The sequence below is a fragment of the Sparus aurata genome, chromosome 4 (genome assembly GCF_900880675.1).
Source record: "Sparus aurata chromosome 4, fSpaAur1.1, whole genome shotgun sequence".
NCBI classification, from domain to species: Eukaryota; Metazoa; Chordata; class Actinopteri; order Spariformes; family Sparidae; genus Sparus; species Sparus aurata.
This window is the reverse complement of record NC_044190.1, coordinates 38,409,593-38,437,038: the sequence shown is the minus strand read 5'-3', so window position 1 is coordinate 38,437,038 and position 27,446 is coordinate 38,409,593. Positions and strand designations below refer to the sequence as shown.

The window sequence follows — 27,446 nt, the reverse complement described above, 5'->3', positions numbered from 1 at the left end:
CCTCAGGCTGTGAGACTCCACCAGACTACACAGCAGCTTCACTCCTCAGGCTGTGAAACTCCACCAGTCTACACAGCAGCTTCACTCCTTAGGCTGTGAAACTCCACCAGACTGCACAGCAGCTTCACTCCTCAGGCTGTGAGACTCCACCAGACTACACAGCAGTTTCACTCCTTAGGCTGTGAAACTCCACCAGACTGCACAGCAGCTTCACTCCTCAGGCTGTGAGACTCCACCAGACTACACAGCAGTTTCACTCCTTAGGCTGTGAAACTCCACCAGACTACACAGCAGCTTCACTCCTCAGGCTGTGAAACTCCACCGGTTTACAGAGCAGCTTCACTCCTCAGGCTGTGAAACTCCTCCAGTTTACAGAGCAGCTTCACTCCTCAGGCTGTGAAACTCCTTAGCTCATCCACATTAATATACAAACTTTATTTTTTATGACTTTATTAGTCCATCTAGGTCTTTTCTCTTTTGTGAGTAGCATGTAGGGAATACAAACTTCATTTCATTTAATACAAAATGAAATAATTAAATAAATCTTGAACCCTAAAAAAAAAATCACCATAGACAAAGTGGAAGTACATTTAGTCTAAAACCCAAAGGAAGTCAGTTATTGTCACACAAGAGATTAATTGATTATCAGTAGGGCTGGGAATCAAACTTTAATACTTTTACTGCACTGATCAAGTTGCCTGGATACTCTACAATACAATACCAAATTTCAGTAACTATGGAGTTAAACATAGATAGATCTATGTCTTATCGTTTCAGCTTTTTGTTTCAACAAGGTAAAAAGTGGAGGCACCTCTTGTAAAAAGCCTGATGAAGATGATATATTTCTGTGTTTAAACTTTGCGATTTAATTCACTTTCACTCTATCTAAACATAATTTTGTGTATTTTTGCTCCCAAACACAATGAGAACGTGTTTCTAATCTTATTGTAGCCCCTAATATGTCATATTAAACAGAGCTGACATGTTTGATATCCAGCTTGATTCAGTGACACAGATCAGTTTTGTTGAAGATGATGATGATTACACTTGTCAAACAGCAATAACAGGACATGTTGACAATCAGATGTAAGCAGCTTTGTTCTCCCATGTTTAGTTTCCTACCTTTGTTCCATCTGCCCTGACTTTCTCTTGCTTGTCTTTCCTTCAGCTTTGATCCAAATGGTAGTTTCAGCTACAGTAGATGTAACGAGTGCTGCTTGTTAGTTCTTTTTGTTTCGAGCCCTAAACTAAATAAAGTTGTCATAGCTCAGGGGAGTGTTGTCATGTCTCTTTACACAGCAGCTATAATCATCAGAATGAAATCAAATCACACAAAACACCTTTCATCCAGAGAGGAGCCTTTAAAGAGCCAGCTGTCACATTGTCATGACCTACAGTTGAGCTTTTCCTACAGCAACAATTAAAAAAATGTTAGTTGACACCATTTTAGAGGTCGTGTTCATCCTGGGAGCACCTGCTCAGGTGTTTTCACTTATTTGGACTGATTAGAGAAATCAAGAAATCTGTGCATCAAACCTGAGTAGCCAAACATTGTGCTGACGCTTAATCTCATGGGTGCTGGACTTTCTCTAATATTCATGGGGAGGATTTTGTAATTTGGCACTCATTAAAGAGAAAATAAAGACAGAGACAGTCACAGAGTAAGTACCAAATCTTTAATTCGAGTTTGTGGGGAAGAAAAAAAGTCAATTATATTAAAGTGAACACAGTCGATTGAGTTCACTAGGGTTAACTGCAGTGGTTTTATTTACACACACTGATGTTGAAGTTTAATTAGAGCTGTGATTAATTAATTATTTTCTGTTAATTGTTTAATCCATAACATGTAAAAACATGGTGAAAAATTTCCACAGTTCATGATCTTTGAATTATTTATTGATTTTAAATTATATTAAGGATGCACAATATGGATTTTTTCTCAAATTATCTAAATTATCTCAAATTTTACCTATCGTGGCAGATGACTTTATGATAGATTAATTTATTTGTCAAGCTTGAATCTATGTTTGTACATCCATGACTGTGTTAATAAGACCTGGATATCTGGAACCACATACCAGCTCAGTTATGACTCTGTCGTCTTTTGGAGGTTTTATATTTGTAAAACTTTCCTTAAACTGAGGAAAGTGATTAAAATCATCTGGTGTCATGTCAACGTAAAGTCTGCAGGTCGAGCAGATGAGACACTACTGTGTGTCAGGAACAGAAAGTAAACAACACTGAAGGATTTTCTCGACAGAAAAGATGTTTTGACTTAAGTAAGCGTTTGGCTTACCATCTGCTACTGTTGATCTGATTGGTTGAAGTTAGCTTGTGATAGACAGATGGTTCGTCCAATCACGCACCGAGTATTCCTTTTTAAAGCGTCTTCTCTTTTTAAATAGTTTCAAGCGGCGCCTTTCCAGATTGCTCAGTTTAAAACTGACGCATTCATTCAAACCAGAAATTTACTATTGGACATTTTATTTAATTATATGCTTTCCTGAATTAGAACCACACAAAAACACACTTTTTAGTTGCACGGACTAAAAGAGTAAGTGAACTAACTGAGCACAATTTTTTCTGTAACAACACAAGAAGTAAAACACAAGCTCATGTAAAGGTTTATGACTGGTGCGCTTTATTAAGATGAACTGATAACTTAAGATATAGACACAATTGTACAATTTATCAATCTGTACAAAACATAAAACCATTCATTTTGACCCCCCTCTCACATTTAACCCTCCAAATTCATTGAAATGACATCATTTCACTCTTACACGTTTACACTGGAATTACAGTCAGTTATAGAATTCAATATAGTAAAAAAAATCAACAAAAAAAAAATCAAAAACACACTTCTTAAAAAAACACAGAACAATGGAGGTACATGAATCAGGATCAGAAATCATATTTTCAGAAGAAAAAAAAAAAGGAATCACTTCTTCGACAGATTGCCAGCTAGTGAGTGTGGAGAGGCTCGGCTGGCGGCGCCGTCTGTTCGAACAAAAAAGAAAACGCCATTGGCACTTCCAGCCAGGCTCGCTCACTCCAGAGCTACCGATCTACACTCTGCCTCTAAACACACATACACACACACCGAGTTCAGGCATTGTATATGTCTGCTAACACCATCACACACTGACACGGCTAGAACCTGGAGATTGAACAGAACACACACTCGGGAGTTTTAGCAGGAGGGTTGTTAGCGAGGCATCTGTCAGTTCACAGACTGGACTGGGCACAACAGTTAGCTTGTTAAGCACGTCATCCTAGCTAGCCAAGCCTGACCCTTTAGCAGATTTCATGGACAGTAATGACAATGTTAGCTACATAAGGCGATACGACGTGGAGTTGCAGTCGTACAGAAAGCCATGCATTGTGTTGAAGTCAGAGGCAGCTCGGTGTACGTAGGCTTAATGTGACGGGGGGGCAACACAGTCGTCTGTCTCCTCGACAGACAGACAAAGCAAGGTTATTGGTTAAGGAGGAGGCGGGTATGATGGTGAGTTGTCAGCGGGTGAATGGTTGGCGTTCTGGGACAGGTACGCACGGTGAAGGAGGCACTGTGACCTGAAGAGTGTGGCTGAATTCCAACAGTTTTTCCTTTTTATTCCTTGTGTCTGGATTTTAAAGCTCAACAGAGGAGAAAGTCGTCCGTTGGTTAGAGACCTGAGGACTTTAGGAAAGACTCTTGAGACTCAGCCGGTGTTCTGCAGTGCTGAATGTTGTGTTTTGGTTTTTGAAAAGTGGCACCGTCTTAAAAACAGTACGTCTAATCTGAGGAGAGAGGTCCAGATTCTCAATGTGCAGTACAAATCTAATCCTAGACAAGAAAGCATGTTTACTAGATCAACTACTAAGGTTCAGTGCAACAGTTTGACACGCTCATGAAATCCAACCAAGTGGGTGAAAGACATTGTCCGTAACTTACTTTCTTCAGTGCGTCCTAACTACAGTTCTGTGGTTACATGCAAAGCATAACTCGCTCGACGTCAGGAGAGTTTGGATTAAATATTATTGAGAATGTCACAAGAATACTACCTCGGTTACTCATACTTTTACTGTTTTATGATTCCTTCATTTGCTATAGAAGTGCACTAAGAAAAAACTCCAAACAGCCATGTGCTAGTTTCTGCATAGTTGTAGTCAAATATGTCATAAATGAATGCATACTGTTCTCCTGATGTTGGAACAGGAAAAGCCAGACGGACTGATGCGTCTTCCATCAGAAAATCCTCCTCAGTGGAAGCGTGACGCCTCACTGAGACTTAAAGTGGGACAACGAGAGGATCCAAACGTACGCGAGTCGTGTTCAGCTTTCACGGCCTAAAATTACACATCCTCGAGGCAATGATAGTGTTCCACATAGAGTCCAGGTTGAGTCTGTCCCCTGATTAAACATGCAGCACAGCAGAGTGCCATCTTTAAAACGACATGCAAAGCTGGCCTGAACCTGCCACCTGCTGTGACCACAGCGCTCACGAGGCTGCGCGCTACATGCTAGCTCACACCCGACCTTTTCCGCTGCGCACACTGAAGCTCGGCCAATGCAAAAAGTTTTCTACGTTTCACTAGCGTCGTATTCACAGCAATCAGATCAAATGGCATGACACTACCGGAGCACGCACGTCTACACGGTGCTCGATACATCCACATGGTTTCCAACAGTACATTGCACTAAAGAGGAGAGGGGGGAGGGGCTAAACTGACAGAGGAGAAGCTTGTTTATAGGAATACACTTCAGAGCAACTTCGATGTGCTTTAAATTCATACATACCTTTGAGTAGATATATGATACAAGAACAGACAGATCATAAAAAAGTGGAGAAATCAACAGGAGCACAAAGGATGAAGAAGAAGAAGAGAGAAGAAAACAAATCACATTCATATATTAAGACATTTTCGTGACATGTCAGCGCATCTACAGTAATGAAATCTAAAGTGATATGAAATGCCTGCTGCCTGCTGTCCTGCAGTAGCCTAACAACAGAGGGACTCTGCTTGGGGGGGTCACCCCAACGCGGTGACTTCTTATACTGGGATTATTTAACCTGGGTCGGGGGGGAGGCGGGGTCTGGGTGGGGGAGGCAGGTACAGGTAGGTGCAGAGTTCAGGTCACAGCCTGGAAGCTGCGGCTCGTCCCTCCCACACCACGCAGTACACCGAGGCAGTCTATTCTCTGAGGGCGGGGTCTGAGGAGCTGTGAGGGGGGAGGGAGGGAGGCGAGGGGAGAGAGAGAGATAGAAGAGGGGGAGAAAAGGGGGGAGGAGGGGTAGCAGCAGATCCGTGGCGGGGCTAGATGTTCTGACAGCACTGCATCTTTGGTTTGTTCTCAGTGGGCTGCACCTGGATGTTGACCACGTTGTTGCTGGGGGACATGTCGCTCTCCTGACGCTCCGACATCTGCTTCTGGGAGACGATACGGTAGATCTCTGACGGGGGAGGAAGGAGGGGGGAGGAGAACAACAGCGTCATTTGAGGAACAGACTGCCGAGGCCCGTTAAACATTCTGCCACAGAGACTAATCGTAGTTCATGCTCGTTTCCAAAACAACTTAAAATGTCAATTTAACTTTAAACACAAACAACGTGACGGACGCATGAATCTATAAATTAGACCTGATACGAGCGCACTGATCAGTTAGACACTCGCGGTATCACAGCGAAACATTCTCATGTGGCTCTGAAAGCATTTTCCTCACAGCAACATTATAAAGGAGGCGTCAGCCAAACTGTGACAGACACCTCGAACTACAGACAAGCTCACTTATGACTCTTTCTATTACAATTATTGATCCATGGAGGTTTTATATTTGGAAAAACTTTCCTTGACGAGGAGAGCTATTAGCAGTCAGCTGGCAGCAAAACCACGACGTGAAGCTGAAAGCTACAACACTTTTTTTTGCCGATGATTCTCTGGATGAGATTTCCAGCTCTTCCTGCAGGTGTCAGCTGACAGGAAGCAGACTGTGACATCATAAAGAGACACAGTGAAGATTTAGAATCCTGCAATCTTCAACATCTATCACCGAAATCAGGTCGAGCCGAGAGGATCTCAGAATAAATTCAGAATTGATTCAATCTGGACGACAAACAAAGATTTTAGTGACTTAACCAATAATAAACATTACTTGGATTCATGTTTTTCTCCAGTTTTGGATTTTATTGGAGCATCAACGGCTGGATTAGTGTTTCACATCAGAGCTACACGATTATCTTCGCCTGAAGAGTTCACAATAAGAAAGAACATTACGAAAAAAATGTAATGTTCTCACAAATTTATCTTTATCTTTTTATTTTATTTAAACAGATTAATTACATTTCAAATATAAGTAACGGGAGGTGAAGAGAGTCTTAACTGAACAAAAGAACAATCACACTGATAGAATTCTTCAGCTTTATGACAGGTTGTAACCAGCGTTAGGCTTCATATCCACCATTTACTATGACAAATAGAAAAATAAGATTTTTACTGCAAGTGTGAACATGTTCAAAATATCTGTTATCTGCCTCGATTACTAATCAGCACTATCTGCTGATCCACATTTAGTTATAGTCAGCAACATGAAGGAGGCCAAAAAAGAAAGATCTTTTAATGCAGTATTAACAAAATGGCAAATCTTCGCAAATAAATAGACGATTTTATTGTTTCAGCCCTAAAACCCTGAAGTGTCCCAACAGAGCTCCACTGTCGCTTCATCACCACGAACACACAAACACACTGTACTTTATTTAATGAGAGCACCAAATGTGGATTAATCTGCTGCTGAAAATAGTCCCCAACAAATGAATAATTTCTGCTGATTGTGGCCAGCTGTCGGTTATTGAGCCTTTTGAAAAGGAAAAGAAAAATCGACTTTATATTTGAGAGCTTTTACAGAATTAAATTTCAATCAGAACAATGTCAGAAAGTATTTAGAGTGAAACATTGTTTTTGCTATTTTTATGAGACTTGCTGGCACTGGAATAAATCCACATTAATGTCACTGAGCCGACTTTATATTAGTTCTGATATCAGTCAACATCCTGATCAGCTGAACCACATCGTGTTTACTGACTGTATCACTTCAGTCTGTTGATGCCGTCTCATGCAGCTCGAGCAGGAAGAGTTTTATCTCCTCTGTTGGTCATCTCACTCGTGATGACAGACGGTTTGCCACTCCTATGAGATAAGTCCTTCAGACAACATCGGACAGGCCGGCTCATTCAACAGCTGACTTCCCTCTCGCTGTGATCAGCCTCATAAAATCCTCTGAGCTTTGATAATAAAAACACCTTTAACAAGAACGGAACTTTGGATCATTTCCTCAATAAATGTAAAGAATGCTGTCACGTCAAGGAAGCGGTTGCTTTAGTAACTGAGCTCATTCCTCACTGTGAGGACCGTCTGATGAATGTAGACACGTGAGCGGGAGTGCTGATGCCTCCGAAGGTTAAAAATGCAGAACGAACCTGTCAGAATGGTCTGGAAGGCCGTCTCAACGTTGGTGGAGTCCAGAGCCGACGTCTCCAGAAAAGATAAACCATTCTTCTCTGCGGGGCAAAGTTGAAGCAACACGTTAACCGTTTTTCAAAAATGTCACATTCCTCAGATAGCAGAGCAGTTTGACCCATGAGACAGAAATATGTGACTGAGCAGCAACCACAGCTGAAACATCATCACACCACTGAACCTAACATTTCATCTCCAGTATCACGTTAATGCATCCAGCAGAATCAGTAGAAGATTCAAAGATACAAAGTTATTAAAAAAATATACTAATTTTTGTATTCGCTACTCTGTGTCCCGCCCACAACACCATCTGATTGGTTACATGTCACGAGTAACAACCTACTAACAAATATAATTATAATATCTGCAAAGAAACTAGTAACTGAAGTTATCGAATGTGTGCTTTTAGGAAACTCTTGTGATTTATGGCATCATTAAGGTGTTTTTCGTATGTAACTTTTACACGATCACTTCAGAAATGTTGTTTAGTTCTAATTTTGTGGCGTATTTTATATGTTCTGTCCTCGGGAACAGTATTTTTTTAACATATGTGGTGTTTAATGAAGGTTAAAAGATATAAATTCAGAACATGGCATTCTTACCAGCGAAGGCCCGCGCCTCATCGGTGGGAACAGCCCGGAGGTGACGCAGGTCGCTCTTGTTGCCAACCAGCATGATGACGATGTTGCTGTCAGCGTGATCTCTCAGCTCCTTCAGCCAGCGCTCCACGTTCTCGTAGGTTAGATGCTTGGCGATGTCATAGACCAGAAGAGCGCCCACAGCCCCGCGGTAGTACCTGAAGCCGGGACACATGCAGTGTTAGCAATACCCGTCGTCATCATACACCGTCAGAGCAAGATAAAGATTAAGTGATTTCAGCCTTCAACGTGTCGTGGTTCTGTATTAGTCCAGCTGGAGATCTGAGCTGCTCAGTTGTGTTTTAGATGATTATTTAGTTCAGTTTAGAACAAAACTAACTAACTGACATTTTTTAACAGCTGGAAACTGCTGAGGAGAGTTTATAGTACGGGAGATGGAATGATTCCACATGGACACTGTGTGTGTCTCGACATCGTTACTCCCTTGTACGTCATAAAACAAAAAAAAGGTCAACAGGAGTTCATGATCGGCCTTGTTGGCGTCCTGCTTTATACTCACGCTGACGTGATGGCACGGTAGCGCTCCTGGCCGGCTGTATCCCAGATCTGAGCCTTCACCGTCTTGCCGTCCACTTGGATGCTGCGCGTGGCAAACTCCACTCCGATGGTGCTCTTACTCTCCAGGTTGAACTCATTTCGGGTGAAACGGGACAGCAGGTTACTTTTTCCCACGCCCGAGTCACCGATAAGCACCACTGTAACACAGAACAGAGACAGCACATTTTAATACAACCTTTAAGACAACTACGTTTTAGAAAATGTACAATTGAGTTACATTTATAAAGGCCACTTTCTAACAGTTTTGCACTGATCTCACTTTATGATCTGTATGCTGCTCATTAGCCTCCGACATCATGTGGAGCTGTCACGATACGGGAGTGTCTAACTTTGTTGCAATACCTCGAAAAAGATCAATTTTTGATACTATGGGGAAAAAAACGGTGGCAAAACATTTTTGATTGTTAATAACAAATAAATAAAACAAGGCTAAAACATCACAACAAGATATGACTTTACTATTAGTAGAAGAGAATCCCATAAGGCCTGTTCTTAGCATTAAATATCACACTTTGGATTAAGCCTTTAAAATACGAGTGCCGACTTGCTGTCAGCTGACACTGCAGAAAGACGTTTATTGAAAGGTTTCAAATAGTCCAAATCTATACGTGTCACACTAGTATCGAACCACTGCATACAATAACATCAGCTGAGTGATCGATCAAGTCACAGTTGTTTTTCCGTTAGCAGAATCTTATCAAGTTATTATTATTCAACCTCACATCTACAGTAACAGAGTCTCTTTGGAAATGTATTAATATATTTGTTCACAGCAATTTTGCACTTGTAGTACAAGTAGGTGGTGCTGAAGTAAACACAATACACAAGCAGTGTCAGTGTGATCAGACTCACAGTTTAACACTTGTAAAACGACACAAACACTTTTCAAGATGTCAAATTTACAATACGTTTATATTTTGCTAACATTCATAAAATATTTCACTAATAACTTCTTCAAATCGAAACTCCACAAACCTAAAAGCAATATGAAATACCGGTTTGTGTTAAAATCTATCTAGACATTAGTTTGTTTACATCTTCACTGATCTTATTTTTGCCAAATCAACGTTAAGTGCAGTTAATAAATAATAGCTAACACTGAGCCTAGCCAGCTAGCTGCATGTTTTACTGTAAACTCACGACTAATCGATTGTCTTGTGTATATTTTAATATCGCTAGTTAAGCTGCTCGCTCGGCTGCTCGGCTCCCTGGAAGATGATGCGATAACGGTAAACGTTAGGTGTGTCCGACGTGACTCCGGTCCGCGCCCACTGATAGAAGCTAACATCGGCTAACAGCTAACGTTAGCCACCGTTCAATACGCCCCGTCGTTAACCGATAACTATCATAAGGTGATGAACTGACTACAAATATCACTCCCATCGCGTAGAGAAGGGTCGTTTTATGTCATGGAGGTTAATTAAACTTGCTGACATTTCCCGGAAAGCTCGATGAAAAGCAATCGGAGCACAATGGTTGACGGAGGCTAAGTTAGCATAGCCTGACAGTTAATCAGCTGGCCTGTTTAGCCTGTCAGCTAACAGGACTGGAGAGCTGGAACAATAACGAGAAAAACCTTCGTTTTACCTTTGAACAAATAATCATATTCGTCATCTCTAGTGCCCATCGTCCTATTGAGAAATGGTTAGTCCAAGGTTTATTTTGATTTGGTCAAAGGAAGGCGATCTACTGTATTTTACTCTTCCAACGGGAATCTGTTTGGGAGCAATACTTCCGCGATTTCTTCTTCTTCTTCTTTTTCTCGGGCAGCTTATTGGCAGCACGCAGAGAGAAGTGTGACACCTGGTGGTCAGGAGCAGAAGTGACCAACACTGCAGTTAGACATCAGGACCATTTCAAAAAAACATTCATAAAGTCTGATCCAATTATGAATTTATTGTAGGTCTTCTGAAAAATGTGACCAAACATACGGTACTTCTACAGTCATTATTCCCGGTAATAAACTGAAGGGATCCTTCCAGATTTCAAAGTAAAGGATGACAGGAGAAGGAAAAAAATAATGAATAATATAAAGTACTTTTACTGTGTACTTTTCGAGTAATACTTTGTCAAAAACCTTTAATGATATTGAAATCTTTGTAATTAAGTTTATTTTAGACTAATAAATAATTTGTTAATGCCGATATTTATTGTACAATTAGTTAAATGCTTTATTACTATTTTCTGTGACACTTGTGGTCTGTGAGAGAGAGAGAAAGGGACAAAATGGTCGACAGCCATGGACATCAGACTGACCCTCAGTCGTACTCATAACTACAAAATACCTAACGATGGGAACAATATTAGACAGGAGTTTCTGCCTTGATGAATGAAAGAATATTTGTGAGTTTGCTTAACTAAAGAAAAAAACCTCCTGCTCGTATTAAAAACACCAAAACTCTTATTGCCAAAGTGTTACACTGTGAGCGACAGGAGATTCTGAATGAACTGATGTGGATCGGGAACGATGGAGGAACGCCGGCGAGTTAAGAAAACTGGTTCTGTTTGTTCTCCTGCAGACATTAAGTTTGGATTTAACACGGAGTTTCTGATGGTCGGTGGAGCTCTTGTGTCTGAAGTCTATACAGCCGAGAGTGTGAGTCTGTTTGAGCAGCACAACATTTCCTACTGATCTGATAGAAAACATTTGGCAACACCGGGCTTGTAAAATAAGTTTGACTCATTTATTGCTTCATCACAGACGGACAGAAACCAAAGCAGTCTATGTTGTTGAGGATGTTCAGGAGTCTCACAGCCTGAGGACAGAAGCTACGTCAGCGTTACTTCTGGTTCTGTTAGTCTGTTCAGTATTCTTTGAGCTCTGAGCAGACACCTCACCTCTCCTCTGTCACTGCTGCTCTGTGGATGGATGGATCACCCGCTGCAGAGCCTTCCTGTCCTGGATCGAGCACCAACCAGACAACATGTCAGTCCACAAAACTTGATTAGAGGAAATCAGGATTCAGTTCAGGAAGCCGTCGTCCAGCTCGTCCTCAGCAGCCTGTTCCTCTGCCCACACTTTCAGCTCCTGGCTGCTCTCGTTCTGGAGAAACCAACAGTGACCATCAGCACTCTGCAGATATATCAGCCATGTTTGATCCCCCTCGTAAAGTCCAGGTGAAAGATACTCACACTTTCCCTTCAGGCTCCTGTGGAGGCTCGTCTCCATCGTTTGGCTCGTCTTGGTGATTCGTCCTTTCAACCGTCCGTCACCTGCAAGATGAGAAAGAAGAGCAGTGGTAGTTTCACGCCTCTTTGTGCAGGTTTTGTGTATTTGTGGAAGTTTTTTGTGTATTTGTGGAGATTTTGAGTGGCATTGCGGATAATTTGTTGAGGTTTTTGTGAGTATTTGTGGAAGTTTTTTGTGAACTTGTGGAGGTTTGAGGATATTTTGTGTGTCATTGTGGAGGTTTTTGTGCATTTGAGGAGGTTTTGTGTATTTGTCGAGATTTTGTGTATATTTGTGGAAGTTTTTAGTGAATTTGTGAAGTTTGTGGAGTTTTTGTGTGAATTTATAGTTATTTTGTGTGTCATTATGAACATTTTTTGTCTTTTGGGGGGAGATTTTGAGTGTATTTGTGGAAGTCTTGTGTGTTTTTGTGGAGGTTTTGAGTGTATTTGTAAAAAGCATTGAACATGTGTATACACTGAGAGCCTCAACATTAGAACCAGTGACAGGTGAAATAAATAACATGGATCATTGTGCTCCAATGCCATGTTCGGCTGTGAAGCCATGAGTCCTAGCATTCATGTGGATGTCTCTTTGACAAACACCAGTCACCCAAACACAGCTGACCGAGTACACCCCCTCATGGCAGCAGCACTCCTTGATGGCAGTGCCCCCCCAGCAGGACAACGCGCCTGCAACACTGCAAAAACTGCTCAGGAACGACCCGAGGAACGTGGGAAAGAGCTCAAGGTGTCAACCTGGCCTTCAGATTCCCCAGATCTCAATCCAGCTGAGCTTCCACTGGATGCAGTCAGAGCCAAGAACGATCCACGGGGGCCCCAACATGGATGGGAGTTGGTTCTGACTCATGCCATAGATGCTCAACTGGATTGGGATCTGGAGAATGAGGAGGCCAGTTTGACACCTTGGGTTCTTTGCCATGAGGGGGTGTAGTTGGTCTGAACGGTGTTTGGGTGGGTGGTGTTCGTCAAAGAGGCTCCACAGAAATGACAAAACTCAAAGTTTCCCAGCAGAACATTTGATTGTAACAAGATGATCAATGCTCACTTCACTTGTCAGTTGTTTTAATGTTGTGGCTGAACAGTGGAGATATACATGTTAAATAAAATATGATTATTTCATTTATATTATATATAAATGAGATCAAATAAATGCAGGCGTTCTAAACTGACAGACTGTTTATTTCCTCTCAGTAAACAAAACCCATTTGACATGTTGAACTGAAACAAGGCCAGTTGCCTACAATATAGCACTTGGTAAAACCCATTTAAAATACTACTTTTACTTTCTTCTTTTATTTCCCATTGAAGTTACATGTACATTGCTTGTTTGCAAATTGGTTTGCCTTTTTAATTAGTTTGTTTAAAAGACAAACAGAGAAAGAGGGAGAGAGACTAGAGTCCCAACAATGACTCTGTCGTGGCTTCTGCCAACACAAACTGTCAGTATTCAACGACCTGTGAATGAGACTCGACTATCGTCTAGAATCATTTACTGATCCTAGAGTATTAATGAACAGCAACTGACAAATCTCACACTTTCTGCCTTTAATTTTTGCACCTACATTGCACTGACCTTGTTGGACCAGGTATCTCTCCTCTGGGTCTGATCACCATACAGGTCAGAGCTGTTCCACCTGAAGCTGAAGACAAGTCCCACATATGAGGTTACATGCTTTATTATTATTATTATTATTATCATTATTGTTATTATTACTAGGCCTAATAGTAGGCATATCATCTGCATTTTTTACAGAAGCCTGCAGGTAGGCGATGTTAATGTGAGACCTGAGCCTGCTTTGCCTTGCAAAGATCCTCAATTCTTGGCTCAATGTGTGAAGCCTTAAATCATCCTCGATTTGTGCACGGTTGCGGTATTTCGTTTTGAGTGCAGCCATTTTTGAGAATCCTGCCTCACACAAATATGTCGACGCGAAAGGGAGGAGAATCTTCAAGGCGACGTCACAGAGTTGTGGGCATTCCTGCATCAACGCTGCCCAGAATGACGAAAGAGGGCAGGAGGTGAAGAGTTCCTTCAGCCTACTGTCACTCTTCAGCTCAATAAGCTGTTCCTGCATATCAACTGACAGCTCGTTTGCTGCGCACACAAATGGGTCTCGAACCCACGCAAAAGAGCGATAATCCTCTTTAAAGTACGTCGCAAACTGTGTTCTCATTGCATCAGTGATGAAGTCTGCAAGGCTGGGGAACATGTCGCAGTTCCCTCGACTTATGCGGCCATGCCAGAGGTCAAGTTTTTGAGGGAAGGCGTCCACTTTGTCTGCCAGGAGCAAAATATGAGTTTCGCGACCTTGCAAAGACAGATTGAGGCCTTCAAGCGGTCAAATATATCAACCAAATAGGACAGAGACGCAAGCCACATAGTGTCATCCAGATGCTTCGCCAGATCTGATTTGATTTCTGTCAAAAACAACTTCACCTCCTCTCGCAGCTCATACAACCGCTGTAACACCCGCCCCCTGGAGAGCCAGCGAACTTCAGTGTGCAGAAGCAGCTGTTCGTGCCCTGACCCCATCTCCTGGCAGAGGAGTCCAAACAAGCAAGAGCCAGCCCGGAGTCATAGAGAACCGGCATGTTTTTAGCAGCTAGTGCTTCGCGATGGACCCTGCAATGTGTCCATTTCACAAGTGGAGCTACTTGCTGAACGCTAGCAGCTAGGCCACGCTCACGGCCCGTCATTGCCCGCGCACCATCCGTGCATAGGCCGACGCATCGGTCCCAAGCCAAACCATTTTCACGGATAAAAATATCAAGGACATTGAAGATGGCTTCTCCTGTAGTGTGCGACTGAAGAGGCCGGCAAAAGAGGACATCCTCCTCAATCGCCTTGTCCCGCAGATACCTGACATACACGAGGAGCTGTGCCTGCCCAGCAATATCGGTGGATTCGTCCAGCTGCAGCGCGTAGTAAGGACTTTTTTTTATGAACTCCATCAGTTGCTCTCTGATATCATTGGACATGTCTGAAATTCTCTTAGCGACTGTGTCATTGGACAGTGGTACTGCACTGAGTTTGGCTGCTGCACTATCTCCTATCATTATTCTGCACATGTCTTGCGCGGCCGGCAAAATGAGAGTCTCGGCAATTGTATGCGGTTTAACCAGCTGACCTATTCTTTTGGCCACTACATGCGACGCCTCCAAACACTGTTTAGACACAGTGCTGTGCACTGACATGGTTGCCTGTTGCTGATGGAGGCCATCAAGCTTTCTTTTAAAATATTCAGCCGGTTTATCTTTAATGCCTGCATGCTTTGTTTCGAGGTGCCTTTTTAGTTTGCAGGGCTTCATGCTGTCGTTTGCCAGCCCCTCTGCACACACGACACACTGAGGTCTCAGATCAGCCGTGACTGTGAACCCAAACTGCAGGTATGATTCGTCGTACCTTCGAAGCTTTTTTGCAGCTGGTGGTGTGTCGGTTGCCTTGTTGGTCCTCACTAGAAATCTCTCCATTTCTGTATGCTATGATGTAACGATGTGTGCGTGTGTGTGGCTATGTTGAGAGACTAGTATCGGGGGTAATCAGTCTGGCCTTAGGCACGATCTTTAATAAAACAAACAAATTAACAGGCAGGCAATGCAGATTTTATTTTAAGACTTAATGACTGTAGTCCTTTGTCAGTGAGTGGGTGTGTGTCTTAGTCGCGTGGGTGTTGCAACGCGGTGAAAAAGGCAGAGGGGTGGTTAGCTAAATGCACTGCCTAGCTAGCAGTTAAAAAATTACTGGCTAGGGCTGAGATGGGAATAATCTTTAAAAAGACTGTGGGATTAGTCTTTAAAAAGACTGTTTGGGTGCTTAAGTATAGACCTAAGTAAATCGATATCGAGATTGATAACAGATGGACTAGCGAGAGCTGGCACAAGCGAACTTGGCAAGAGACTAGACTAGAGTGAATGGAGCTGTGTGAGTCAAATGCAGTGATTTATATTTGTGTGAGAGTGAGTGAAGAAACTTTTTAATTTACACCCCACTCTGTAAGCCACGGCGGGAACGGCGGCGGCCAAACGCATGCGCGATTCATTTGCAACCTGGACGCGGAGTGCTGTGTGTCTCCTCTCTGCTCTGACTGCAGGCTGGACTGCTGCGCGAGGTACTGAGAGACTGACCGCCTGTGAGTGCTTTTGGACGGGGGAGGGACTCACGGTAGCACCCGCTGCTCGTTGAGCACAGTGACTGCAGAGTGATACGTGCTTTCAAGTTACAGTCTCCAAACACCACAAAAGTCTCCAATAACACCAGTAAAAGTCGCTAGATTTATCGCTAGTCGCTTTTGACAAAACATTTCGACATGGGGGGGGGGATTTTATTTTTTTCAGATTTTTCTTTTTTCCCTCCCATCCTGTTGCCTACTCGCGCCCCCCCCCCACCGGTTAAGAACCAATGTCTTACAGGATTATAATTTTATAGTAAAGAATGGTATAGCAGTCTAACCATGTGCATGACAACACTTCAGGAGTCTCACATCACTCTGCACTGTAAAATCTAAAACCTGATTTAATAAATGTGTTTTTTAAAGGTAAACCAAAAGTAAACCAAATGTATTCAGTCCTGAGAACATTAAGTGCTTTTTACACGAGTAATATGATTTTAAAGTCTATCTTTTGACACACAGGGAGTCGGTGCAACGATTTAAACAACACATAAAACCAGAACTGAGACAAACACACTTAATACATTATGTGCAGATTGTAATGAGGCTGCATATTGTGTGTTAAACTACTTTAGCTGCTCAAAATGACCTTCTAGATGCTGACATACCAACATACTGAGACATTACTAGCACACAGCACATGGAGCCTGTTAGCTAACTGTGCTGTACTCAGATATTCAGCTGTAATGATGGGTTAGTATTACCAGAGACGTTCTACTATTGTATATGTATATATTATATATGCCTAGAAGGACTTTGGTATTACCAAGCTAACATTACACAGCAGGATAATGGCGTCATGCTAACACTCTCCAACAGAGACACACCTTAGCTAACATGCAAACCTGTCTATAAAAACACGACGATTAAATGACTCAGACGTCTTTATAAGCTCGTTATAGTGTCTGTACTCGGTTCGTGTGTCCTTAGCCGTTAATAAAGGCAGCTAAGCCGCTGCTAACGTGTTTCCAAACCGTGCAGTGCATCTGCAACAACTTTAAACTCAGCTAGCTAACACAACACAACATAACCACTCATTTAAACTGACCAACAAATGTTAGCTAACCAGATTTCATGGCGTTCTAAAGAATACACACATTTAAAAAGAAAAAAAAATCATCATTTGACCGAAACTAGTGACTTGTTTTGACAAAGTGACCCACATTTAATTAGCTGTGCATTATTCATGTAATAAACACGGCAGAGATAAAACGATCAAAATCACAATGGAGGTTGGTGCACCTAGCAAAACATATCGTCCATTGTGGATTTATCGGTAATTGGATGCAATTAAAGGATTATGTTCCAGCCGAATTTACCTCAACAGTTAACAGATAAATGAGAGGTCTTCAGCTTCTGTTCAGAGTTATTTCAGAAACATTTGAGGCAAAAACAAATCTAACCGACATGAGAGGGAGGCTGGCTCCATTTTAACCCGCACATATGAGGAACTTGCTGGGCTTAGACAAGCATGAAAGTAGTTACTATGTGGAGCTCCCTGATATATGAAGGAACATCACCTGGACTTATTACCTGAAATCTTTAAGCAATAACTGATCTGTACACCTCCCACACAGACATGAATACACCTGTACTGAGCAGGTAACTGGAGACATAAAGCAGATTATACAGAACAGTTTACTCACCGTGTTTGCGTCCTCAGAGAAGAGCAGCTCCAAACAGAGTGACGATCAGTCAGCCATTATTATAGGCACTTTCAGTTTTGGAGGGAAATGCAGTAACTTAACGCGGGAAACGAGCGAGACCGCCCCTTTTTGGCACGCATCTGATTCTGATTCTGAGTCAATCACGATCCCTGGGAACTGCATGAGGAGGTCAGTGATGTAATATTCTGATCAGCCATAAATGAGAAAATGTTTCTAATATCTTATCACATTATGTTTGTGCTGGGACACCTTCACGTGGTTCTGACATGAGAGCGGAAATAAACTGCACTAACAAAGGAAAGTGCATCGACCCTAATGTCCAGTAGGTGGCGCGTGCTGACACAGTCCCCCCAGGTCTGACACCTCCCATCTCCCATTGTCAGAGAGCGCACCTGAATGCATCGTCAATTCTGCAAAGACCAATGACAGTTACTATGGCTACAACCCCATGCTGTTTTAAAGTCTTAATATTTTTGTCTTGATTAATGTCCATGTCTCTGAATGGTTCTTTAGAAATAAACTTGCCTGAGGTTTTATTTGACTGAAGACTTTTACATCTCAACATTTAGATCTCTAAACCTTGTTTTTAAACCGAGTACTTACTAATATAAATCTAAACTAGAAAGCAGGACCTGAAATAAATACAGTCGTGGTCAAAAGTCCACTTGTAAAGAACATGTATGTCATGGCAGTCTTCACTTCCAATGATTTCCACAACTGTCATTTTTCTGTGAGTGGAACACATAAAAAAACATTAATAAAGTCTGAGTCAATTATGAATTGAATGTAGGTATTCTGAAAAATGTGACCACATCTGCCGGCACAGAAAACTCATCTTGACAGAATCTGTGAAGTTCAACTACATTTTGTCGGCTTCACAAAATGGGAATCATTCAAACAAAATGAGGCTGTGGCTTTTTACTCTTAATTGTATCATATTGTAAGTGTCCATGTTATTTTGTCCACTCAGACGCCCTCCAAAGAACCAAATGTTCTTGTGCTGATCTCATTTAGGGCGTTGAATTAGTCACACGTCAAATTCTCACCGTATGCACATCGCAAATGATCTTATTACTAACATCAGGTATAAAACAAGAAGATATATTGCATGTGTCAGCAGGATATGCCGCTTTTTTTGCAGGTACTCCTTTTAAAAGAAGCTCAAATCACTTCTCTGTCGTGTATGAACTGAGGGATCTTCTCTGTGTAAGCCACAGGGTTCATTCACAAAGATTTATAAAGCTACATTATGTGATAGCCTGTACTGTATGTGATGGAGCACCTTCCTTGGTTGTTTTACATAATATACATTAAACATGGAAGTTCAGAGTTTATTGTTGTATAGTAGTTCTTACTCTATATTAGTTGTACTGCCTGATTCCCACTGCTCTATGTGTGCTTGTGGGCAGCTGTGGCTCAGGGCAGAGCCAGCGTCTTGTAATCGAAAGGTCGCTGGTTAGATTCTCCTGTTCTGCATGTTGAAGTGTCCTTGGGCAACATACTGACCCCAAACTGCTCCTGATGTGCTGATCGGCACCTCGCATGGCAGCCACCGCAATCTGTGTATGTATGTGTTAATTACTGCAAGTCAGTTTGGACAAAAGCATCTGATAAATGCACTAAATGTAAATGTACTTAATACAAGCTCTATTCGCCACCTGCTGGCCGACTGAATTGAAAAAAGTTTGACCACACAATGTCTTATAATGGTATCATTTTAAAGGGTACATGTTTGGCTTTTATTTACGCCCAGTTCAGAAGCACAATAGTGGAAGAAATACTGAGTTCCTCCACTTAAATGTGTCCATACAGCAATCTAAAAATACCTCATTTGAAATCCAACCATAAAGGAAACACACTGTAATGTGTTAAACTGCTGGAGTTACCCTTTAACTCATCTAGTTTAAAATGATGTCATTTAATTTTTTCCATGTTGTAAAAGTTATTCATTGGGTTTTTATATCTCTCAGTGAGTTTGTGTACAGAAGTAAAGGGAGATAAATATTTAAAGTTCATTTACATAAAACTACGTTGGAAAAGGTTCAGTTATAAAACAAATGACTAAATACTGAGCCAGCTTTAATATCACCACTGCTGCAAGAAAATGTGTCTAAATTAACCATGTTTACTAAAATGTATACAAATTATTGAGACACAAAACATTTCAAACTGAAAGGGAAGTGATGAAAAAGTTTATTACAAAAATATGATAGAACTTATTTCATAAAAGTCATTTTTATTCCAATATTTATTTCCTGTCAGTCTGGTTTTATTTCTTCATCTTATCAGGGAGAAATTTCTTCCAATTCATATTCTGCAAACAGAAAGAAAAACAGCATGAGTTTACAAACTGCTCGGTCAATCGGATCGATCAACAGTTGTGATCATTCTGTCAGACTTACGTTTTTCCCCCAGGTGGATTTGGACTTCTTGGTCTTCAGATCCTCCAGGGACTCGTAGGTGTTTCCCTGTTCAGCCGCGGCCTCTGCAGGTATCTGTTCGTACGTGTCATCGGACCCTCCGTCGTGTGCCGGTCTCGGGGGAACCTCGGCGTACATGTTGCCTCCCTGCTGTGCTGAACTCCCTGCGGGCCCCTCAGAGGCCTGGTACAGCGGGTTGGACCTCAACATCTCCACCTCGGTGCTCTGCTGCTCTGACCTGCTCAGCCTCACTGTGTCTCTGGTTTCCTGGAGGGAGTAGGTGTGACAGGTGAGCCTCTTCAGAGGAGTGGGCGAGTAAGATGATGATAAGGTGAAGGAGGGAGAACTGAGCCGGTTGGAGTACTCCTGCTCCTCCTCCTCGTGGTTGAGTCTGGGCAGAGATCTACTCCTGCTCTCCACCTGTGTCAGCTCAGAGTATGTGATGCCTGGTGGACACAGATCACCTGGATAACTCGTGTCAGTGCTGTTAAACGAGTCAGACATCTGCCCTGCGTTCTCTCTGGGCGTCTCCGATCTGTTTAGGTCGGTTTGGACTTCAGTCGGATGTGGTGTCGTGTCCGGCAAAGATCCACTGAGGGAGAAGCCCAGAGGAAGGCCTCTCTTTGGGACTGGAGGTAAACCCTGAAACACAGGACAGCAGAGCAGAGACAGTATGGACGACATCAGATGAGATTAACAGCTGCTGATTATTTTCTCACCACTTTTTTTTTTCAGAGACGTAAACTTGAGCAAGTGACTGTGAGGGTTTAGCCTGTTTTCTAAAGTGTGTAAATGGCTAATGACAGTAAATATTCTACCAATATTCCTGTTTACATGCAGCTGTGTGTACTCAGATTAAGGAGCGCAACCTCCGTACAATTTTTAAACATACTCAAAAACCTGTTGATACTCAAGTGACGATCTGATGACCTTCCAGTCATAAATATAGACTTGAAAATATCAGGGAAACTCCAAGGCATTCTCACTCTCTTTGACGCAATAAAAATGTTTCGACCTTAAAGCCTCGCAAACTGTTTTCTGACTGTAAACAGCAACAGACACATGTCCAAAGAAAGCTCCTAAAACAAGAATAATAGCAGCATATCCCACACGTGTAAGTCGTAAAACGCAACGTTCAAAGGCCTTAATAACGATATCCAAATGGAATGTGCTGTTTACATGACCTGGATCAGATTCTGAATATTGTCATATTTGCAGTAAATGTGGAAAATCAGTTTGCATGTAAATGTTGCCACTGTGCGTCTCTGCAAAACCACTAATATGTTGCAACTTTACATTTCTTAAGCTTCAGTTTTCAGTGGCACATCATGACCAGGGCAAAAGTAATTAATTACAGCTTCTCAAATTACAGTTATTAATGTTTTTGGGTGAGAGTTTTTTTGAGCCTGTATTTTTACTTGTCTTTAAAAATGTATTAAACTATTTAATCTACTCAGTTACTTTTAATGTCATACTTAATACAATTTGAATTAATACCTAAACCTTTGATCTGCTTTTTCATAGCAAACAAGGCGGACGGATCACAAACGGGCCAAAGGAAACAGAACTCTGCAGGTTTGGAGATGAGACCAGGAGAACTGAGCAGAACAGAGCAGGAGTCCGTCGAGACTGAAGAGTAGTGTTTGAAAAGGATCCTGTGTACTTTACTGAAGGATTATTTTAATACCAGCAGTTTTACTTTGATTGAATGTACTGTAACTGTAGGTGTACTTAAGTGCAGATTTTCAGGACTGTATGCAGTGTTTATGTTGTGGCTATGGCACAGAAATGCTTGTTAAGGGTTAGAAAAAATCTTGTTTGGGCTAAAAATACCTATTTTGGTATAAAAGTAATGATCCTAGGTCACGTTAAAAAACAATGAAGATGTCACAATTCCCGTCAGAAATAATAAAAATTGTTAAACGTTCCAGGCCCTGAAATATTAAGAGGATTCAAGATTACATAAATTGAAGCACAGTTGTGTACTGCGGTCACTGGCTTGCCAGCTTTGTCGTCTGTAACGGCACCACCGTCCCTGATGGGTCATCAACATGTTCACGTTGTATGTAATACGGTACGTAGCCTATAACATGTACAAATGTGGACGTATCCCTGGTTAGCAGAAACAATGGTGCCGCTGGTGACTGGACTGCTGGACTCACTGTCTGGTGACTTGCAACTAGACTTTTGAAGCTTTGGGAATTCAGGGTTCTAATCTACGTATATTATCTATAAATATATTACTGCAGTTTGGTCTGAGGTCATATCAGAGGTGTCAGATACACCTTGGACCTAAAAAACGAATCTTTTGATGAAATCTTGAGGTGTCTTTGCATGCAGCACAATTATCCAACAAACCAACTAATACTCACTCAGTTCTAATCCTACCTGTGAGAGGGACACTGTGTCGATAGACACGGCTCCCGTCAGCTTCCTGCTTTTAGATTTGAGTGGCAGTGCAGGCGCGTGAGCTGCAGGAGGCTCAGTTTGCTGCTGGATCCTTTGATTGTTTCCAGGGTCGCTGTTAGGATCATGTTTCTTGTCCCACAGAGTCCGCAGAGCCTGGACACTCACCCCAGACGTCCCTCTGGTGTTCACCACATCGTACAGCTCACCTGTGTCTACCTGCAAACAACAACAACATGTGTTTCTGACTCTCTTCAGTTCCATCTGACTTCCACAGGGAAAAACAGGCGAGACATGTAAATGATACAGGCACCAGTCAAATTAGAGCAGTGGACCTTAGGATTTAGAAACTGGAGTGTTGTAGTGTCCAAACATTGCCTTCAAATTTAATGTCAGAAATTTGCAATGCAGCTGATTAAATCTGTTATAGAGACTTTACATCAAACAAATCTGTTAACAAATACAATCGAGTGCTGTGCCGAGACAAAGAGGTGCATAAAGCAAAAAATCAGTCCTGCTGTAAATAAGCTGGCAAACAAACAGATGGACGAGTGCCGGTTTAATGATATCATAAAGATTCTTTTGCAGCGTAACTTCTAGTCTTTATATGTTGGAACTATAAACATGCTAGCAGACACTTGCTAGCCTCAGCTGAGCATGTTAGCATAATAACTTTGTCACTAAACACAAAGCACAGCTCAGGTTGTTGAAAGATGAGGTCAGGTGATCACCAAAGTCACGAGGATACATCATCTTGGAACCATGAATATCTTTACATAACTTGGAGCTGATATTTGTCATATTTTGGAAATGTTTTACTGGAAAGTAGAGTGTCTTATCTTTATAGCCAAATGCTGGCGGTGCTGCAGATCAATCCTCTTGGGACCATGAATATCAGAACCCAATAGTTGTTGAGATTTCAGTCTGAACAAAAGATGGCTGACAGACGCGCCCACACTGGCTTGTCTGGACCCTCCTCACCTCGTTACAGCTGGAGGTCAGGTATTCTCCGAAGGGCTGGATGGGGCTGACTTTGTAATACTCGATCAGCTCCGCCAGGCTGCCGTACGTCTGGCAGTCCCCTGATATGAAGAATTGTCCCTCCTGGTTCTGGGTGATGACAAAATGGCGGCACCTGTCCTGTCCCCTTTGGAGGAAATGCACGACAGGCGATGTGAATTCTGATAGGCAGTAAAAAAAAGCAATTGAACAAAGTCGAACAAACGTGAACGGCCTCACTTGTAGGACAGGATGTACCCGATGGCTTTATCGCTGAGGCGGATGAGAAAGCAGCCCAGAGCTTTATCTCTCAGGAGATCTTCTGTGTCCCTGCAGAGAGCATGACAGAACCAACAGACTTACAGGCAAATTAGATTTAAAATTCTATGAGACCTCTGTGTCCAAGTCGTATCTCTTGCATGCATCAGTCAGAGAAAACAAAAATCCCTTGATGATACACGACTCATGTTACAGTCATCGGTCCGGTCAAATACGTCGATCTTTCATCCGGCAGACGTCACATTTATATTTGGAATCAAGTCGATCTAAACAAGACAAATTAAGTTTTGAAATAAAAAAAACATACTTAGTTACAAACTAACTTATAAGTGGACAATTTAATTAATTATGCCATAGAAATAAAACAAACTAACTCAGCCTCAGTCTGGTCTGACCACTGAACGACCGTTTGAACGAGACACAATGGGCCTCATTCACCAATATCTTCTTAAGAATCTTCTTAGATTCTTTCTTAAGTTGTTCTTAAGAGGTTCCTTAAGAAAACCCTACGTCAGATTCATCAACTCGTTCGTGAGCCCCAGAATTGTTTGCAGCTGTGTTCTTACATTGATGAAAGCCGCAGGAGCAATATATATGCCATTGTTTTGCGGGCCTTGGATGGAGAAATGCCACGTATAAATAGGGTGGGGGGGTTACTAATTGATGGCATGTTTCCAATTTACTTGATTTATCTTAAATCATTGGCACATTTAATTTATTTTAGAATCTAAATTCTTTGTAAATTACCAAAAATATGAAATAAATAAATAAATGAATAAATATGACAGAATTATCAATGTAATATTGCATTTTATTGAACTACACAAGAGAAGAAAAGACAACCATGCCAAAATTTCGGCATCGGAAATGTGCGTAAGAGTTCTCCTGAGTGTTCGTAGGATTTGTTCTTGCCTAAGAAAAAATCCTAGATAAGAAAAAATTCATGAATGCCACAATCTTCGTAAAATCTTCGTAAGTGGGACTTAAGAACAAATTTGGTCGTAAGAACGGTTCATGAATGAGGCCCATTGTTTTTATTTGAAATACTTCTTGATATAGATTATTCTGTATGATTTTTCAGCAGGTTTTCCAACACACACACACACAAACACAAGTGTGGAATGACTTTAGCGATTCACCAAAGCGTTAACACGAAGACTCGCCCCTCTTTTGGTGTTTTGTTGTCTAACACAGAAAAGTGATTCAAAGTTTAAATGCGTCACCAGATTCGAGACTTTAATGGTTTAAATACACACTTTGATAGCTTCAACTGTTTACGAGCAATTGCAGTTTATGTTTTGGGAATTTTTCGATCAGTTTCACATTTTATTCTATGCTGGGTGTTTACTGGAGACGCTAACGTCGGTGACATCATTGCCTGAACAAAGACACAATAATTATCAGACATTTCTCTGTTTCTTGATTAAGATCCCAAATTTTCACCCTGTACATATTATTTATATATCAGATCAGTAGGAAATGTGATGCTGGTCTCAGGCACGTAAACATGGAAGCAGACAGACTTACGCTTGTGGCTGTACGGGCTCTCGAGTGGCAAGAGAACCAGCAACCCTCCTGAGCTCCTATGTTTAATTTTTAGCTTATATGTCTGCAGGACAGTAGACGGTGACAGTTCGGATAATTTATTCCTCAAGCCAGAATCTCCTGTCAAATATAAATGTCCCCCATCTTTGTTTTTACTGAGTGTTTGTGGTAAATGAGCGCTCCTAAGTCTGTATCCACAGATGCTATATTTCTGGATTCATGCTATATTTTCATTTCTACTTTGCACGGAGCATCTGGAACAAAAACAATTTCCACCCGGGGATTAATAAAGTATTCTGAATCTGATTCTGAATATTCATAGACCCATGAGCAACCCTTTTGTCGGCCATTTTGTCCCCCCTCTCTCTCACACACACAGATGGAAACAGTTATCAGACACTAATAAGAGTAAAAGTACTCATTATGTACAGTGTAACTAAAGTAACAAGTAACTAAAGCTGATAGATGAAGTGGTACAGTACAGTACAGTACTTCCTTCTGAAATGTGGTGGAATATAAAGTTGCATGAAATGGAAATATACGTTTTTACAGAAGTTGTCAAAGTAACAGTGCCTCACATTTGTAATAGAGTACTTATATTCATTTACTCAGTTACATTGGATCACTGCAACTAACAGGTAAACAAACATGTTGATGTGAGTCGTATCAACAGTCTCCATTAGAAATCTATCAAAAAAAGGCAGTTTATAATCCACAAGGTTAGAACAAGTTCACCGTCTCTTCTCTGCGTCACCACAGATCTGTAACAGAACTTGTTTCTGTGTCTCTTACTTTCGTGCAGCGAAGCCTTGAAACCAGTCGGGGAAGTTTCCGTTGTTGAGGATGAGCGGCGCCTGCGTCTCAGTGAACCACCTCAGCACCAGCTCCTTCAGGCCTCCTTCTGTCGGCTCCATGTGCAGGTCAACACCGGACTTCTTCTCCATCCTCACACGTTCGTCCCGAGCTGACAGAGCTGTGTTATCACGCGTACTCTCTCTGCTCGGATGACGTTGGAAAGGAAGGACGAGTTCCCTCATTTGACTGTTTCCGTTGGATATCTGCCATCTGAATAGTGCTATTGTTTCATTTAATCTACCAGTAGCTCCTCTACCTGTCGACAGGCTTCCAGCTTCATTTTACTATCAGTGTTCCTCTTCCCAGATTGAACTTTAATGGCCTGGTCGCATTGTAAATGTTTCATTTTGTTTGTTTATATTCAGTGCTGTGTGAACAATGGAGGAGCTCAGATGTTTAAGACTGATGGATTGTATTTGTGTGAGCGCTTGATTCGCTCACAGTGTGAGGACAAAAAACTGACAGATGTTTTAGAACATGTCAACCAGACATCTAGAAGCACCATCACGTTTGAGGGTAATTTGGTCATAAAATGTTGGACAACTTAACATGTTGACCTGATGACAGCACTGAATGAAGAGTCAGGGATTCATTCAGCCTTGACGACACATCCTGATTGGAGCATGAATGTTTGTACCAAGTTTTAAAACAATTAATCCAATATTTACTGACATTATTTCTCAAAATACTGAACGTCAAACTCATGATGGTGCTAGAAGAGAGTCTGTCAGTGTCATGGTAACACACTGTAACATAAAAGTCACAGGATTGCCAAAGTTATTGGGATTCATCCTCGGGGGACCATGAATATCAATGACAAATTCCAAAGCCATAAATCCAATATCTGTCAAGACATCTTGCTCAAAATGCTGAATGTCACACTCCTGGTGGTATTAGATGAAAAGTCAGAGTCTTACCAAAGTCCTTAGGATTCATCCTCTGGGAACTATGAATATCTGTAAGAGATTTCATGACCATCCATCTAATAGTTGTTAAGTCATTTCACTAAAATCCCCAACTGTCAGTGTCATGGTAACACACTGTAACATAAAAGTCACAGGATTGCCAAAGTTATTGGGATTCATCCTCAGGGGACCATGAATATCGAAGCCAAATTCCAAAGCAATAAATCCAATATCTATCAAGTTATCTTGCTCAGTCTTCCCCATACAATGTTTGTTGACATGTTGCTTAAAATAA

General features: G+C 41.7%; 2 protein-coding genes and 2 long non-coding RNA genes across 5 annotated transcripts; 1 reads left to right on the top strand and 3 right to left on the bottom strand.

Moving 5' to 3' along the window:
* The first annotated feature begins 1,546 nt into the window (after positions 1 to 1,546).
* LOC115580056 (uncharacterized) lies at positions 1,547 to 27,395 on the top strand. Its single transcript, XR_003983811.1, has 2 exons — positions 1,547 to 1,661; positions 26,194 to 27,395. It is a non-coding gene; the product is annotated as an uncharacterized LOC115580056 (long non-coding RNA).
* On the bottom strand, positions 2,619 to 10,487 carry rab11a (RAB11a, member RAS oncogene family). The gene is made up of 5 exons (XM_030413890.1): positions 10,302 to 10,487; positions 8,656 to 8,851; positions 8,100 to 8,293; positions 7,458 to 7,538; positions 2,619 to 5,438 (listed from the first exon to the last, which is right to left on the bottom strand). Exons 1-5 carry the CDS (start codon positions 10,339 to 10,341, stop codon positions 5,302 to 5,304), a joined length of 648 nt encoding a protein of 215 aa, XP_030269750.1. The 5' UTR covers positions 10,342 to 10,487; the 3' UTR covers positions 2,619 to 5,301.
* Positions 11,270 to 17,824, bottom strand: LOC115580055 (uncharacterized). 2 transcript variants are annotated; one of them, XR_003983810.1, is made up of 3 exons: positions 17,722 to 17,824; positions 11,847 to 11,927; positions 11,270 to 11,757 (listed from the first exon to the last, which is right to left on the bottom strand). It is a non-coding gene; the product is annotated as an uncharacterized LOC115580055 (long non-coding RNA). The 2 variants fall into 2 exon arrangements; XR_003983809.1 differs by lacking the exon at positions 17,722 to 17,824 and adding an exon at positions 13,480 to 13,561.
* On the bottom strand, positions 19,921 to 26,339 carry sh2d7 (SH2 domain containing 7). The gene is made up of 6 exons (XM_030413889.1): positions 26,184 to 26,339; positions 23,808 to 23,897; positions 23,550 to 23,715; positions 22,551 to 22,787; positions 20,145 to 20,804; positions 19,921 to 20,056 (listed from the first exon to the last, which is right to left on the bottom strand). The coding sequence occupies exons 1-6, from the start codon at positions 26,333 to 26,335 to the stop codon at positions 20,012 to 20,014; spliced, it is 1,350 nt and encodes a 449-aa protein (XP_030269749.1). The 5' UTR covers positions 26,336 to 26,339; the 3' UTR covers positions 19,921 to 20,011.
* Positions 27,396 to 27,446: the final 51 nt, after the last annotated feature.